Here is a 17,932-nt window from a genome sequence, read left to right as displayed (position 1 = left end):
GTTTTTTCCTCGGGTACTGTGTTGGCTTGAATAATACTTACCTTAAGTCTTGTGTGAATCCTGTGAGGATGAGTGGGTGATTAGTGTTGTGAGTTTGCCCATACCACTTGCCCAGGCCTAACGCTGGAACGCATATAGGGAGCCTTCTGTGAAGTCCCTGAACACTTGTTTAATCAACTCTAAAGATACTTGTTGAAAGAGATCCCCTCTGGAACTCTGACTTTCCCTGATCTGAACCCTATCTTGACCTGACTACAGCTGGCTCCTAGACCACTAGGGCCCCTCTTCTGCCTCTGAGAAAACTAGTGCTTTAGACTAGGGAACAACTTTAAAAGATGAGGCTTCTGTCTTAAAAACTATAATGTGTAAAAGTACTTACCTGTAAAAGTTAGTGTTGTAACTGTATCCCTGCAAGAGAGTAAGTTATCAAGTGTTATAGAAGTTATTACTTACGTTTAAGTTGCTGGTTGTTGCGCCTTTAAAAAGTATATGGGATGTTTTACTTACTTTTAATCGTGTTCCACTCTTCTTAAATGTAATAGGGTTGGTCCTGTTTTGTTCTTAACTGAATGAGTGTAAAGGCTTACCAATAGGTTTCACCTACTGTGTGTTCTTCTTAAAGTGTACTGTTGGCTGTTGCTTTCCCTGATCTGCCTAGAGCATTTCTAAAACACTCTAGTAGTTAATACATATGAATTGCTGAAAGCCCTTCTTAAAAGTTTACTAAGAGTTCTTACTTGCCTTAGAATTGGTATACAGTGTTAATATCGAATCTTTTATATAGAATGAACATATATCGAATAGTTTATATTGACCAATTTTATAGTGAATGCATTTAGGGTGGGGTAAAGGGGTAAATATTTTTGGGAAACGGTCGGGATGGGTTTTTAGGGGTGGCAGACTGGGTTTGGGGTGGGGTACCCCCCCCCCCATTCTCCCTAAAAGTGCATTCACTATACAATTTTTCAATCTAAAATATTCAATGTGCATTCTCTATAAATTCGGTATTAAGACATGTAACCTTTTTAGAATTGTATAACACACTTCTGAAAAGTATCATTAGTTAAAATGTCTAATCTTATGCTTAAATAGTGTAATAGTTTAAACACCAATAGGTCCTAACTGTAATTTACTGTGCACAGTGCGGGCGTGAGCCGCTACTATTGAAGCAGTTGAACTGTCAGTGTGCTTGTTGCTGCCGCAAGCCACTACTAGTTAAGTTACTCCCTCTGAACTGTGTACTAAAAAGTAACATTTGTGTGTAACAGTATCCATACTTGAAAAAGGAAAGTTACATATGTGGCAAGATAAGCTTCTAGCAAGTGTTAGTCTAATTAAGGGATTCTGTAACTGAATAACACTGTATATTCTGACCAATAGGGTCTGCTGCCCTTGGAGTACTTATGGTATTCTAAAAGTCTAATTACTGTGGTTTTAATGTGAATGCCATTATAAATATTATCATTTTGACTGCCCTTGAACTGCTAATTGCTATTCTTAATAAGGATATACTTATGTTTGTAAGTGATAAGTATTGCGTTACTTTTTATAATTGTGTTTATATAATATTATAGTACTTACTTCCTCAAGATTTATCTTGGCCTACTTGTATTTAAATAGACCGTTTATTTTAACAATACATAGTGTTTCTTTGGACCATATGCATGCAACAATTTCTTTGTACGGATTCTACAGTCCTCTCTCCCTCCTAAAATAAGCCTGGCTGCTCTGTCTACGCTACCAAATGTTCCTGGTGGTACAGCCTTATACTAAAACAGTGGAGTTTTGTACTGCCTCGGAGATGGTTTTATGAAGCCCTTAGTTGGACCTTTGAAAAATTGTCCTAACAGAGAAAAGAGACGACATCTTCGGATTAATCACAGAATACAGTGTTCATGCATATGAGTGGTCCATTTGGGTGTGTTTGTGGCACACACTTATTTCATTGCCTGCCTTCCTTCCCAGCCATGAAGTGCACACTGCTACCTGGTGCAGTGCCTCTGTTTATCTAATGAGGGCTCCTCAGAGACCGCAATGGGCCATAGGGGTGATGGTAGACAATGTCACCGGTTTTGCTTGTGCAGTTCACCTCACAAATATGTGGGTGTTTGCGGGAGGGGTGCCCCGTCAGACACCAGTATGAAATTTATTACCAATAGCTGTATATTGTTTCTGGGAGAGAATTAATGGTGTATTGATGTGGTCCCCAATATGGTCTTGGCTCCTGTCCGTCATGAAGATTGCATTTGCCAGGATCATCCGTGTCGAGTTTGTGAATTGCATATGTATTGAACCCTGAATCCACACTTGAGACCACCTGGCAAGCTCACTGTAAAAGACTGGTTGGCCATCAGAATGTTTGAGTGGCTGCAACCCTGTCATTGGCACTTCGGCGCTGGCCCGCACCCCATCCCACAGTTGCCCGTGAAATGTGGCGGTGCTGCTTCAGTTATTGATAGTAGAACATGGGAATGAGTCCTGAAGCACAGAGGAAGATGTCAGCTGGCAGCTTGAAGACTGGGGAAACCCAACCCTGCCTGGGCCTGCAACCTACTTTGTTTTGGTACTGTCTGTACCTGACTTCCTGTACAAGAGTGGCGCCAGATTTGTGACTACATTATCTCACTGGACAAGATAAGTTTCAAACACTTGAGAGCCCTCTCGTTCCCTGCGTGTACACTCACAGGAAGAGGCCACAACACGGCACAGTGAACGCACCAGTTATGTCTGTGACTGCTAGAAACTAATGTGGGAAATTCAAGGAGTGCTGAACCGCAGTCGCTGCACCTGGCCTACACCTTACATTGTGACTTGACAGACGGCCTGGACGCCTTCCTGTCTGCAGAGCTCTGCTTCTTAATTGCTTAGCGCTGAGCACCGGCTGAACCACCACGTCCGACTTCCACCAGACTTCAGCACAAACTGCTTGCTGTCCAAAAGGAGTAATAAGACCATGGGGTACTGTCCACTTGGCTCGCTTTCGAAAAGGCACCCTGTGTGATCCCTAAAACAATTTCCTATTCTGTGCATTGGGGTTTGTCTGATAATGGAAAAATGCACTACACCCAGATCAGAAAATTGCTTAGGCAGTCAGATGGCAGTGTCTGTCCTTGTCGCCGCTAGGCCAGACCCACATTTGAGTAGGGACTGATCCTGCCGCACCCTGTGACATCCTACAACGAGAGTGCAAAATGTGCACTTGCCTCTAGCCATTGGATAGTGATATTTAATTCTTAGCCAGTGGGCAATGGTGTGCTGAGTTTAGGTGTAGAATTGAGATGGTAAGTGTCTTTATGGCTGGCTAGTAGCTTACCACTTGCATGTTTGCCCCTGCTACGATAACCTCTTTATTTGAAGGTCTAATCAGACTTGCTCTTTACAACACAACAGGTTAAGAAGGGGAGTTGTCGCCTCTATAATAGAGACATTCTGAACATATATTAGATATGTTTATTTAACTTACATCTCTGTTCCAGAATAACAGCATTATTTTCTATAACAAGTTCGTTCCTCTGAGGATTAGCCTGATTAGATCTACTACTACTATGCCTGGTTAGCCAAGAACCTAAGAAGCCTCCTTTGTGCCTTGATTTGAGACAACAAGGCTGGCTTCTAAGAATGGCGATCAAAAAAAAAATACTTGCCCAGTCTGCCTCGTTTCTTCATAAAGGTTTATTGAACATATCTAGCACACTAGTCTCTCTCCGAGCAGGGATTGGAAGGTAAATGGAATACTGGTCACATGAACTAGGAATAGTTGAGTGGGACATGAGATCAGTCGTCTAAAAAACCTTGTTTGCCAGTGTTTCATTTAAGTAAAAAGTAATGGATGAATAGTTTCACACCAAGCAGAAAATCCCTCTCTTCTGGGGATCACAGGGCAAAGGCCCAGAAGCACAACTGCAGGACTCTAGTGGTAGTGGATCAAGAGCCAGGAAGTCAGTCTATAATGTATGGATGAAACTGGCAGTAAATGCCTCTGCATTGTAGCCACACATTACTGATCCATGCCAGCCCATTGAATTGTGAATAGGCAATCAATGCCATTCTTCAAAGGAAACGCCCACTGGGGAAAAATGCGCCCAACGTTCATTATGCATGGTCTCTCTTCTGAAGGAAGTTTACAATACACACAGCCATGACACATTTGAATTATATTCCCTCTTGCAACACTATCGACTCAATGTGATGCCAGGGTCCATGAAGCCTACACAGTTGATCACGCTTGTACATGGAGTTTGGGTTCATGTTCATGAAGCTGGCTGAAGCACATGTGAGGGCATGTATCCCGCTCCACGTGGTTGCAGATAACTCCACCAAGAGCTAAACGTGACCCCCACCTTTATCCTGCCAATTAGTGGGGTCCAGGTCAGAAGGCAAAGCACAATGTGGCCAGGCATGCCCCATCCTCTAAGCCAGGCTCCTTTGGTTTATGTAACAGCTTCTTCAGTGTCTCTTATCCTTGGGTCTGCAATCAACCTAGCACTAACACGAGACTCGCACCATCACTGGATCTTAGTCGCAACCTCCGTCACTTGCTGCAGTTCTAGCACAGGGACCCACACCCTCTTCTGGTTTATTTCACCCCTTTCCTGCAATACCACAACTATTTCAGAGCTTCAACAAGCACTCGCGTGTACCCCTGACCATGCACCTTTATACCGACCTACCCATTCCTGCCATTGCTGAACTGGGACATCGCAATAGCTCTGCCAGTGTTCCTCAATCCAAACTTGCAGAATCCCTTGTCTTTCCTGTACTGGACATACACACAGCTCTAGTCCTATTCCAGTGGCTGGGTCACTTGAATTTGTTTTCTTTCATGTTCCGTCTGGTAAGCCCTTTGTCCCTTTGGAGGACCAGTCATCTGAGTCGTCTTTCTTTTTAGGTCTGCAATTGATCTGGAAGAGATGGCCTCGGGCCTCAACAAGCGTAAAATGATTCAGCATGCTGTCTTCAAAGAGCTTGTCAAGGTAAGTCACTCATTCCATACCCCATACTAGTCTCTCACTGCAAGGCCTTTCACCCAGACTAAATGTCCAATCACTCATTGTTTGCATCCTCCACTTGCACTTCAGTGTTTGACATATTTGTCTCTCTTTCTGCAGCTTGTTGACCCTGGGGTGAAAGCATGGACTCCTACCAAAGGAAAACAGAACATCATCATGTTTGTGGGGCTGCAGGGGAGTGGTAAGACCACAACGTGTTCTAAGGTATGTTGAGCACAGGAGGTGCAAGTGAAGCAGGTGATCGATTGAGTAGGACTGTTAAAACAGTTTTTCTGAAGTCCAGTCTTGGGGAAAATAAGTACTATCACATTATATATAACCACAATTATAGAAACGTGACACAATGCTTTAACGGACACAGACCAAAGCATAGACACCATCAGTTACTTTTAGATTACTTTACAGTAAGTCAATGGTAGTAGACCCTGTCAGTCATGCAGTGACACTCCGTTAAGGAATCACTTAGTAAACCAACCCTTTTACCAGGATACTTTTCTGAATAGTGGAACACAGATTCAAGGAACAATATAAACCTACTTGTTTGTCTTCCTTTACTTATCCAGTCCTTCCCTGTTCTATTGCATGAGTTCACTATGAGGCAGCAGAAGAGGGACCCTAGTAGTCTAGGTGCCAGCTGCAGGCAGGGTGAGATGGGGTTCAGTTGCAGAAAGTCTTCCTGTGGAAAAATTAAACAAGTAAGTAGTTCACTTATTAAAGTTAGTTAGGATCCAGGGTCTTCGGAGGATTTCAGCAGTGGTCCTTAGCGAACTGGATGAGAGGACTCCCAATCACAGAAAACACCCCACAGCTCTACAGAAACCACATAGTCTTAAGGTAAGTAAATGCCCCAGCCAACACAGTACCTTAGCAGAGAAGAAGAGGTTGCAGCAAGAAGACTTCAGGATCTGCAGCCAAAACCTGGTCGCTGAAATCCTTGTCATGAATATTGAAGACAGGACACTGGAAGGCCTTCTGCAGCAGGGATCCACGAGGAAGCCTCCAGGCAAGAGTTTCTTCGTGGCTGGATGCGACTGTGATTTTGGGGCCCTTTTCAGGAGCCAGAAGAAAACTGAGCATTGCTGATTGGATTTGCGTTGCTAATCTTGTCCATCACTCTGGTGAGTGAACTTCAAGAACTGGAATCGCGTCTCAGGAGGTCCAGCAGGATGCCTCCAACGTTTCTGCTTGATTCGGAAGACCATGCACCGCACGATGCAGGTCTTCTTTAGCCTAGTGGATCTTACCGGCTCTGTGTCGGCGCCATAGTTTTGAGTCCCCAGTTCACTTGAAAGGAAGGGTAACAGCAGGCACAGGTTACACAGCAGGCTCTCCGGTCGCTCAAAATCATCTCAGCTGTGGTTTCTTCATCTCCCTCTTCGGATTCAGGTCCAGTGGTCGACTACCTCTCCAGCTTCCAGGATCGACCTTTTATGCAGGAACCCAGCCAATCGGAGGTGCAACATTTAAGCTTTGAGGGTTGGCAGTCCTTTCAGGACAGCCATCCTCCTAGTTTAAACTGGATTCTCACAGGCAGGCTGGAAGACAAATGGGGGGGTGAGGGGGACAAAGGTTTGGACTCCTCCCTCGCTTCCTGCCTTCAGACACACTCTGGGGCCTGAATTGGCTTGACCGAGGTCTCCCGCAAAAGATAAAATTGACGCAAAGGATTTTCCCAGGGGAAGATCCAAGAAAGGGCAACAAATGCTAAAATGGCAAAAAAAGAAGACTGGGGCCATTTTGGTAAAATGGGCACCCTTGGGTGCATTTTACGCAGCTGTGAAAACAGCCCACGGTAAAGGTGCACCAAATTGGTAAAAAGGTTAACTGCCATCAGCCTTATGGTAAGCTTGTCCTTGTAACAGAATTGTTACAGTGCTAGTGAGAAAGGGGATACATTGTATCCCCCAGCACTCCACACAAGGTGGGGGTGTGTTTGTCTTCACCTAACAAAATGTAGAAGGGATAGAAATATATCCTTTCAAATGGATTGTGTCCTCCAACGTATTCCACATCTTTGACATGTAATGTCCACAGCTGTGCACTTGGGAAACTTTTTCAGCAGAGGGCGTCCTGCGTCGATGACGTTGGGTCGATGTCCTTCGAAGGTCTCTGTCGAGGGCAATGTCACCGGATGTTATAAATAGGACGCACGGCGCCCGCAGCCTCAGTTCTGTTTTTTCCGCGAACGTGTTGCTATGTCAAACTCAGCAAGCCTTGTGTGTCAACATCGTTGAGATGTCTTTTTCTTCGACCCCCTCTGACTCTGCGATCTGGCTTCAAGACCTGCCGGGACTGCAAGTCGAAAATGTCGATCACCGACCTGCATCGCATTGGTTTGTGGTGCCTGGGCGAGTCGCACAACACCTGCTCGAAATGTCTGTCGCTCACTGCCAAGGCCTTGCAGGAGCGTAAGGGGAGCTCCAGGTAGGTAGGGGCTCTAAGCCCAGTAAATCCTGAAAATCCAAGTCCAAAGGGGTGTCAACCGACGATTCGAGGAGCAACTCTCCTCCACGTCGGGTGGAGGCCCAGGGTTCTCAGTCCCGAAGTGGTTCCCGCCATTCTTCTTGTCGCGGAATTCACAGAAGCGCCGTCACCGGTCGCCTTCCCCATCGTCCTCGGAGGAGGGAGCTGCGAGGAAAGTGACATGCTCGACAAAGTTCTCGACTCCAGAGGAATGGACTGCCTTTAAGGAGCAAATGTTAGCGATATTTCAATCGTAGGGCACGGGTCCGGTCGTGCCTTCTAACGAAGCTGGCCAGGATCGGTCTTGTATCGTGGCCCGCACGCCTTCGGGCTCCCGTCCGCGAAACGACTTGCATAGGGAACCTTCGAGGTACCGCCCGGACAAGGCTTCGGAGATTCGAAAGAGACGTGCTTCTAGGTCTCGGTCCTCGTCCCCAGCGAGACCGCAGCAACCTACTAAGGGCTTGATGTTGACTTGGTCGGCGCTGTGTCCGTCCAACTCTGACGTCAACGCTTTGCCATCTTATCAGTCCACGGCGTCAGTGCCAACGTCAATGCCGAAGCCTTCGGCGCTCACGTTGTCGACGCTCTCAGCGTCTAAGTCTTCGGCGCCTTTGGGGATTTTTTCTCAATTTGCCTTTGGAGTACCCAGATGTGGTGGATCCTCCTAGGAAGGCTCCAATCCCTCTAGCAGACCTACATGAAGAGGAAGAAAGGTCTGAATTTGAAGACCCTGGTGAACTTGATGAAGCTCCGATGTTTTCTGGAGACAGTCAGTTGGAGAAGTTGAGGCAGACCCTCCATGATGCCAGTGGGTTGGACACTTCTCCGGAAGTGGAATTTGGTAGGCCTGAGCCTGGGGCTCATGCAAAGTCTTCGTACTGGAGGCTCATGGCTAGAGTATCTGAGTATCTGGGCTGGTCCATTCCTCCTAAAGACTTTGTGCAGGATGATCTAACGGACATCTTAGATCAAGGTCCGTCCTCTGACCCAGTTTTACCATTTCATCTCACCTTGCAGAAAAGGGTGGTAGTTGCTTGGCAGTCCCCGGAATTTCTTCCGGCTGTTAATAAATCTTTGACAAAGAAATACTGCCCTTCCATTAGTGACCCCAGCTATTTATCTGCTCACCCCACTCGCGAGAGTTTGGTGGTTCAGGTGGCTATGGCCACCTCGGGTAATGCGGCGTACCCTACCATCTCTCAGGATAGGGACGATAAGCGCTTTGACGGTTGGGCCCGTAAGGTATTTTCTGCTGGGAGCATAGCCTGGAAATCGGTCAACTCCACTTGTGCCTCGGCAAGGTTTTCACACAGTCTGTGGAACTGTTTCTTTAGCGGCTGAGCATACTCCCGAGGGGGATGAAAGGGATGGGTTCCTTGCTTTCGTGCAAGACTGCAAGACTGCAAGGATGCCATGGGCGATCCCTTCAGTCAGGTTTGGATACATCCAACAGTGTTAGCCAATCCATGGCTGCAAGCACTGTTATACACAGATTTGCGTGGTTGCGGAAGTCTGGTTTTGCTCCGGATGTGCAGGCCGTCTTCTCAACATGCCCTTTGATGGCGCACATTTGTTTGGCAGCAAGGCTGACGAGAGCCTTGAGAGATTGCAGACCTCGAAAGCTGCTGCTAAATCTTTAAGCGCAGCTGTGTCAACCATCGTCTTTTCGTCCTAGAGGACAGCAATGGAGGGGAGGTTCTTTTCGTTACTACTCCTCCTTTGGTAGAACGAGAGGGGCCGCCAGTCAAAGGGGACAGCGAAAAAGTACCCGTGGTGTTCGTGGAAATCGTGGTGCTAAAGCCTCTTTGCCTTCAGGCACTGCCGCAGCCAAACGGTCATGAGGCCATGTCACATGGTTCGCTGGTTGGGGGCAGACGGTCTCAGCATCTCGAAGAATGGCGAGCCATTACTTCAGATGCGTGGGTTCTGGCTACCATAGCCCACGGCTACTGCCTTCCCATCCTTCAGCGACCTCACGACAATCCACCAGGGAAACCCTTTGAAACTTCTGGATCCGCTCTTTGCGCAGGAAATCCTAAAGCTGCTGGAGAAAGGTTGCTATAGAACCGGTGCCTGTAGCGGAGAGGAACAAGGGATGGTTTACCCCTTAATTTTGGATTTCGAAGGACTGGGGATTGAGACCCATACTGGACTTGTGTTGGTTGAACAAACTTCTCAGGAAGGACAAGTTCAAGTCCTCCAGGCCCTTCAACTTCAGGATTGGTTGGTGTCTCTGGACCTACAAGATGCTTACTTTCATGTGCCAATTCATGTAAAGCACAGAAAGTACCTGAGGTTTGCGGCTGGCGACTTTCAGTTTCGGGTCCTGCCATTCGGATTGACCTCTACCCCGAGGGTCTTCACCAAGCTAATGGTGGTGGTGGCAGCGTACCTCAGGGGAGTGGGGGATTCACATCTACCCCTACCTGGACGACTGGCTGATCCGGACACGCTCTCCCAAGCAAGCTTTGGATCACCTCGGTCTCACCTGTCTCACTCTCCACAGGCTGGGCTTTTCCCTGAAGTTTTCAAGAAGTCGCATCTGGCACCTTCCCAACAGCTCCAGTACATCAGGGCTGTGTTAGACACAGCCCTGGGGAAGTGCTTGCCTCCCAAGGTGAGGGCTCATCACATTGCGCAGATGGTGCACAGGTTTCAACATGCCCAGAGTCTCCGGGCTTTTGAATTCTTAAGGTTGCTCGGCTTCATGGCATCCTGCATTTTTCTGGTGCCAGAGGCCAGGCTGCAGATGAGGTCCCTGCAATGGGTCCTCAAGATGCAGTGGTCCCAGTTCTCCGGCAAGATGTTGGATCCCGTTCAGATTCCACTCTTGGTCTCCCAGGATCTTCTGTGGTGGGCCAACGTAGGGAACCTGATGAGGGGGGAACCGTTTTGGCAACCGTGGCCAGAGGTGACTGTAGTGACGGACACTTCCCTAACAGGATGGGGCGCTCATGCCAACGACTTGACCGCCAGCGGTCGTTGGTCTACGTCAGAGTCCAGACTCCACATCAATCTGTTAGAGCTGAGGGCCATCAGGCTGGCCCTGACGACTTTTCTGCCCTCTGTACGGGGGGGGAAGAGTGTCCTAATCATGACAGACAACACAGTGGCCATGCATTACCTCAACAAAAAAGGGGGTGGGGAGTAGGGTCACTCCCGTTGTGCAGAGAGGGATGGCAGCTCTGGTTCTGGGCCATACAGCAGGAGATTTCGATATCGGCAGTTCATCTGACCGGAGACGAAAATGCGGTGGAGGACGCTCGGAGCAGGCCTAGCACGATCTCTCACGAGTAGGAGTTGGCTCAGAGTCCTTCAGGAGATCTTCGCCCTTTGGGGAGCCCCGCAAGTGGATCTCTTCGCCACCAGTGTCAACTGGAAGTGCGAGAGATTCTGCTCAAGGGAATTTCCTCCGAGGAGCCTTAGGAGACACATTTGTGGTGGATTGGTCTTTCCCACTGCTTTACGCGTTTCCTCCAGTCTCCGTCATTCCTCGTGTGTTGCGGAGGTTAGAGGTTCGGTTCCCACATGATCCTCATTGTTCCGGACTGGGCCAGGAGAGCGTGGTACCCGGACTTTCTAGAAATGTCCATCTGTCCTCCACACCGTCTTCCCTGCTGAGAGGATCTGTGCTCTCTCTCTCTCTTGGTGCAGGAGGGGAAAGGGAGAGGGAGGGGGGGTGTTCAGGTTCTCCATCCAGGGGTCAAGACTCTCAACCTTCACGCTTGGTATCTGAAAGGTTGTGGTATAAGGATTGGGACCTCCCGCTTGACGTGATGGAGGTGTTGATTTTGGCCAGGCAGCCTGCAACTAAATCTCTGTACCGTTGGCGTAAGTTCTGCTACTGGTGCAGGGGTCAAAATGTGGATCCTTTTCAGTGCTCCATTCCTATGGTTTTGTCTTTCTTACTTTCTTTGGCCCACAGGGGCCTTCAAGTGGGTACCATTAAGGGTTACCTGGCGGCGCTGTCTATCTTTAAGCGCTCGTCTGAAGAATGTTCTTACTTTAAGATTCCTTTGACTTCTCAGTTTCTTAAAGGACTGACTAATGTATTCCTGCCGTCCCCTTTCCAGGTGCCGGTTTGGGACTTGAATTTGGTTTTTACATTTCTCATGGGTGCTCCGTTTGAACCTTTGCACTCCTGTCCTTTGAGATTACTGGCCTTCAAGTATGTGTTCTTGGTTGCGGTTACTTCCGCTCGCAGAGTGAGTGAATTGCAGGCACTTTCATCTAAGCCACCCTTGACTGTGTTTCACAAGGACAGGGTTGTACTCCGGGTACATCCTCCTTTCTGCCGAAGGTAGTATCTGAATATCATTTGAGTCAAAAGGTGGTTCTTCCATCTTTCTACCCTCCTCCTCCTCCTGGTAAGGAAGAGGAGCGACTCCATCGGTTGGATCCTAGGAGAGCTCTGAGCTTTTACATTTCTAGGATGTCCAGGGTCAGAGTGGACAAACACCTCTTTGTGGGATATGCTTGACACAGATTGGGCCAGGCTGTTACCAAACAGACCTTGTCCAGGTGTATTATTCTCACCATTACAGAGTGTTACTGATTGGCGGGTAAGGACCCTCCTGAAGGGTTGCAAGCTCATTCTACTAGGGGTGTGGCTACATCCACAGCCCTCCAGCGGGGGGTTCCTATTAGGAATATCTGTGATTCCGCCACATGGGCTTCAATCCACACCTTTGTTAAACGTTGCTCTCTGGATGCAATCCATGGTCTGGATATGGCCTTTGGGAAGGCGGTTCTTTATTCCGCATTCTGATTGGGTACTCTAAATTCTTTTCCCTCCTCCATCTACTGGTACTGCTTTGGGAGTCCGTCATAGATGAGGAATACGTTGGAGGAGACAATCCATTCGAAGAACAAGTTACTTACCAACTGGTAACATTCTTTCGACTGGATGTTTGTCCAACGTATTACACATTGCCCTCCCAGCCTGCCCCTCTAGAGAATTTCCTATGCGATTGCAGCTTACGTTTCCGCAAAGCTATGAGCAGTCAAGCAGGCATGGAACTGGTGCTACACATTCTGAGGGAAACGACTTAAACTGAGGATGCGGGCGCTGTGCGTCCTATTTATAACATTCAGTGATGTCCCTCGAAGGCCTCCGTCGAGCGCGACATCGACCCGACGCAGGACGCCTTCTGCTGAAAAAGTTTCCGAAGTCGAGTGGACGCCGCTGAAAGGTCAGACGAATACTCCAAAGCCAGGGAGGCCTGAGCAGAAGCTGGAGAAAGGCAGACAGTGGCATGACCTCACGGAGGTGGGCCATTTCGTTCCTGCAACATTTCAGATACCGAAAGGCCAGACACCCTGCGGAGCCGCAGCAGCGTGTAAAGTCTCATGGCGAACGGCCGATGGGAACGAGCCAACCCAACACCCGAGGAAGGACCAGCAACGTGGTGCCAGCAAACACAAGGTAACTGGCGCTACGGTAGACCCGATAGGGGCTTGGGAGAAGGTGACGATTGTATCGGTAGGAATCTCCCTCGTCACAGTAACAGTGCCAAAGTTACCAAAAATGAGGAGACTATCAAGAATAATAGTCCTCGGAAGAATCGAAAGAAAGACCACAGCGAAAAGAACCTCTGGAGTAATCTCCCTCGTCCCGATAATCAGAAGTTATTCAGAATCAAGGAAGTTAAGAGTGGTCTCTCTAGCGATGGTGCTATTAAGGATAGTGGAAGAAACCAAGAACACTTCAGGAGTGACCTCCTTTGTTTTATTACTCGGAGAAGAGCAGGGAAACCTGGGAGTATATATTGTGTTAAAATGGAAGAAATATTGGACAGCTGATCAGACCAGGAAATGTGCCTGGGAGGAGCTACAATGACTTTTAAAGTCTGTTACTAGCGACTGTCTAAAAACAGCCTCTACAGTGAATACAGTTTAACTGGGAGAAGGGAGTCCTTTTCCCAGGTTTTCAACATTGTTGAACCGGAAGCCATGTCAAAAGATTGTCAGAAGTCAGCCCAAAGGTTGACCAGGAGAAGGGAGACATTTTCCTGGCCGCATCATTGTCACACACCTTTGCACAAGATTGTTAGAAAGCAGCCCTGAGGTTGATCCTCTTGAACCAGGAGAAGGGAGTCATTCTGTTCGTCAGAAACCTTATTGATTAGTGGTTGGGTCCAAATAGGATATAGGACGGACTCTTTACTTTGACATCCACCCAGACGACTGTTGGGTAAGATTTTCATAGCAATGATAAATCTTCCTGACCTGTGTCAACCCCAGAACTTTTTGCTTTTCTGGTGGATTATTTTTCCCCATACCTCAGTGAGTGGGAACCTTTTTTCACACTCGCAGATCCTTTTGCTCTTTTTATGAATGTCATTTCAAATACTCTAGTGTCCTTTTTAATTGTATATTCTTTGACAACTTTTGGTACATACCTTTTTATTGTGGCTGGGTTGCCCTGTGGGGCTCCCCTTTTTACTTTCTATTATGTAAGGAACTCAAAGACAGACACAAGTGATCACCGTTAAAGGGTGTTTATTGAACAATAAATGCAGGGTGGAAAAACACCTAAGCTAAACCTAAATCTGAGATGGGAGCAAGCTTCGACCATCAAATAGTAAGGCAGTCTGAGTGGCGTCTTGTCAAAATAAAAGGGCCTATACTAAAAAATGTATCACCAATCCTTACGCTAAATACAAAAAGAAAAGTGGGATAATGTTCTGAAGAAAGAAGGAAGTGTTCACAAATAAAGTCCAGATGCGGTAGTCGGGGTCTCCCTTCCCCATGTTCAGCACGGGACAAGGTAGGGTTTTAGAACACAGAACATGCTCTAGCTTTTCCAGCACAAGCCAACAGTTGCACTCTCAGCAATCAGGATCCTCGGTTTTTTTTTTTTTTAATTTATTTTTATTCAAATTTCAAAACCAAACAAAACACACATTTCAACTGTTTCAATATACAAAAAAAAACATCATTGTGCCATTCAGTTTCCATTAGAACTCCCCAAATCACCCCCCCCCTTAAACTAGAGCCAAATCTCCCATGTCTTCTACTGGAGCGTTATCGGGTAGTACAGCACTTAAATGGTCATTGCCCGAATCTTCTGTTTCGTTGTTACCCTGGCAGGAATTAACCATAGAGGTCACCAGTTGCCGCCAGGCCAGCAGGGGCCCCACTTCTTCCTCGCCCCCCCTGGTAACCGCTTCAAACCAGACTGCAGATTCAGCTTCCACCCATTTCAGGAGGTCTGCCCACCATAGCTCCACCCTGGGTCGATGGGCCGCCTTCCAGCCCATTGCAATCCTGCGCTTGGCCAGAACATAAGCCAGGTCCTTCATCTTGCTTATGTGTTTGGAGTGTCTGGGTCTGGTAAAAAGCCCTAGCATGCATGACCAAGCCGATTCCACATCCAGCACCACTCCCCCGCCAGCCAGCTTCGTTTTGACCTCATACCAAAACCTGAGCACTTCCGGGCAAGCCCAGAACATATGTAGCAGCCCTGCATCCACCTCCCCACACCTGGGGCATTGCTGCGTGGCTAGTCCCCCAAACCTTGCAATCTTCCCGGTGGTCAGGTAGGCCCTGTGAGTAACGTACAGCTGGAGTTGTTGGAATCTAGCATTTCGGGACACCTTTTTATGGTATCTCTGTGCCCACTCCCATTGCCCATCTGTCATAGGTCCTCCCACCTCCTCTTCCCAATCCTGTCTTAGTTGGAGCAACTCCTTCCCCGCCCTCACCCGTAGGAGTTCATATATCCTCGAGATTTCGTGCCCGCCCTCTGACACATCATACATAGTTTCCAGGGAGGCCTCAGGGTCCTCCGCTAGCACTGTCTTGGGCCATCTTTCTCTAGTCTTTTTAACGAGCCTAGCGTGAGTTATATATTGGCCTTCATGCACCCCTGTCTCTTCCTGCAACCTCTGGAAGTCCAGTGCCTCGCCATCCTGCCATATGTCTCCGAGGGTGGCCAGGCCTACCTGCTCCCAGTATCTCCGGACTGCTTCGAATAGCTGAGAGTCGTTCCCGCACAGAGCCACCAATGGGGCCTGCCGGGAGTACGGCTCCTGATCTCCCATCATCCTCCTAGTCCTATGCCAGAGCTCCCAGCCCAGCCTCAACAGCCGTCCCTTGCCCACCATTTTATCTCTACGCAACCACACCACTTCTTGCAGGAAGTATGGGGCTGAATCTCCATGCAGGAGCCGCACCTCCGACGAGTCTTCTGCTGAAAGCCCCCTAGCCACATACAGCAGCTGCCCCGCCAGGTAGTAGAACTCAAAATTTGGCAGGCCTATGCCCCCCTTGTCATACGGGTTCTGGAGCTTCCACAGAGCCACCCTGTTCCTGGAGTTACCCCATAGAAAGCCCCTGCACATGCCATGTAATTTTACGAATAGGCTTCTTGGTATCAAAAACGGGACGTTCACAAAAAAGTGCAAAAGTCTAGGCAAGACCACCATCTTAAGCAAAGCCGCTCTCCCTATCATGGTCAGAGGCAATCTGGCCCAGAACACCATGCTATTCTTAATCCCTTCTAACGCTCTTTCCGTATTATGTTTGTGTTCTGCTTCTATTTTGTGGTAGATATTTAATCCCAGATACCTGAATGTCTCTGTCTGCCATGGCATCGGTAGGATAGGTAACCTCTGCAACGGGACACTCCTGTATCTGCCCAGAGGAAAGAGGCTGGACTTTGAGATTCACCGATATACCAGAAAGGGCAGCATATCGTTCCATTACCTCTAACACGTACTGCAGATTTTCTTCCGGATAACGCAAGTAGAGAAGCATGTCATCTGCATATAGTGATATCAGGTGCCTACCGCTACCCGTGCTTATGCCCACCTCCCCATATTGATGACGCAGGCATATTGCCAACGGCTCTAATGCTAGTATATATAGCATGGGCGACCAGGGGCACCCCTGTCTGGTCCCTCTACTAAGTTGCCAGGTGTCTGAGATTGTGGACCCCGTTTTGACTCTCGCCAGCGGGGCGCTATAGAGCAGCTGGACCCACCTGAGGTACCCAGGTCCTATTCCATATCCCTTCAGAGCCGCCTTCAGCCAGGGCCATCTTACCGAATCAAAAGCTTTAACCGCGTCTAGTGACACTATGGCTAGATCGCCCGAATCCCCTTCAGTTTGGTCAATAACATGGTGTAGCCTCCTGTGGTTATCTGTAATGTTTCTGCCCGGGACGTAACCTGTTTGTTCTGGGTGTATCAGCTTCCCTATCACCCTCTTCAACCTGTTGGCCAGCACCGCAGTGAGTATTTTGCATGGTTGAGCATGGACAATGGTCTATAGGACCCGCACTCCTCGGCCGGCTTACCTGGTTTCAAGAGTGGGATGATCACGGCCTTGCGGAGGGACAACGGGAGTTCCCCCTGTTCGTAGGCCTCGTTGAAAGTGGCAAGCAGTGGTTGGATTAGCTCCTGCATATATGTTTTGTAGAACTCACTAGGCAGTCCGTCTGAACCAGGTGCCTTGCATGTGGGCAGGCTCTGGATCACCACCTCCAGCTCATCTGAGGTGACAGGTGCGTCTAATTCTGCGCGTTCTAGGTCATCTAGGGTGGGCAATTCGATGTCCTCCAGTGTGTCAAGTATAACTTGGCACATATCTTCCCCTGTGTCCTTGTACAGGTGTCTATAAAACTTATGGAACTGCTTGTTTATCTCCTCTTGGGTGTTGCACATGCAACCTCCCTCATCCTTGACCTCACTGATCACCGAGCGGGTGGTCTCACTCTTATACAGCCAGGCTAGCAATCTGCCCGGCTTGTCGCCCCCTGCATGTATCCTCTCTGTATATTTCCTGTAATTAAGTCTGCACAGCCTGTCCCAGAGTTCACTGCAGGTAGCCGGTAATTCTTTTAGCCTAGTTCTGTTGTCGTGGGCGGCGTTTTCATATCGCGCGAGCGCCAGCTCCCTTTCCGCTGCTTGGAGTTCCCTTTCTACACCCCCCCCCCCCCCCTGGAGCCCTTTAGCCTTAGAAATGGCCACCCCGCGCACCACCACTTTGAACGCTTCCCACAGGGTGCCCACAGAACGTACACTACCCGTGTTTATATCAAAATATTCTTTGATGGCGTCCCGTAGGCCCTCCCGGAACCCCTCGTCCTGCAACGCCTCGGTCCTGAGCCTCCATGTTGGGATCTGCGGTCTTGGGGGTTGGTGTCTCCACTCCACTACCAGGGGCGAGTGGTCAGACAATACTCGGGCCCTATATTCCGCTCCCACTATGTCTCCCGCTATCTTGGCCGTTACAAATATATAATCTAGCCTGGTGTGCAAATTATGTGGCGCTGCGTAGTGTGAATATTGCCTATCCTCTGGGTACCTCCTCCATACATCCTCTAGGCTTAGGTCTTTCAATAATGTTCCCAGCGCTCTGGCCGCCGGCGCCGTTTTTCCCGCCCTGTCCTTTGATCTGTCCATCCTGGGATTCAGAGTGCAATTAAAGTCCCCCCCCACACTACCGTACCC

The 17,932-nt window shown here is 48.5% G+C and overlaps 1 protein-coding gene across 2 annotated transcripts in view; it reads left to right on the top strand.

Moving 5' to 3' along the window:
• SRP54 (signal recognition particle 54) overlaps nucleotides 1–17,932 on the top strand; it is a 607,474-nt gene that overhangs the window by 163,409 nt on the left and 426,133 nt on the right. For both annotated transcript variants that reach the window (XM_069638449.1, XM_069638448.1), the window contains exons 4-5: nucleotides 4,889–4,973; nucleotides 5,109–5,213. In XM_069638449.1, the coding sequence (XP_069494550.1) occupies nucleotides 4,889–4,973; nucleotides 5,109–5,213 (190 nt within the window). The remainder of the gene's footprint in view (nucleotides 1–4,888; nucleotides 4,974–5,108; nucleotides 5,214–17,932) is intronic.

Source organism: Ambystoma mexicanum, chromosome 14 (assembly GCF_040938575.1).
Source record: "Ambystoma mexicanum isolate Mex_15411 chromosome 14, UKY_AmexF1_1, whole genome shotgun sequence".
In the NCBI taxonomy this organism is placed as follows: Eukaryota; Metazoa; Chordata; class Amphibia; order Caudata; family Ambystomatidae; genus Ambystoma; species Ambystoma mexicanum.
The sequence above is the reverse complement of the archived record's forward strand: the minus strand, read 5'-3'. Positions and strand labels throughout refer to the sequence as shown.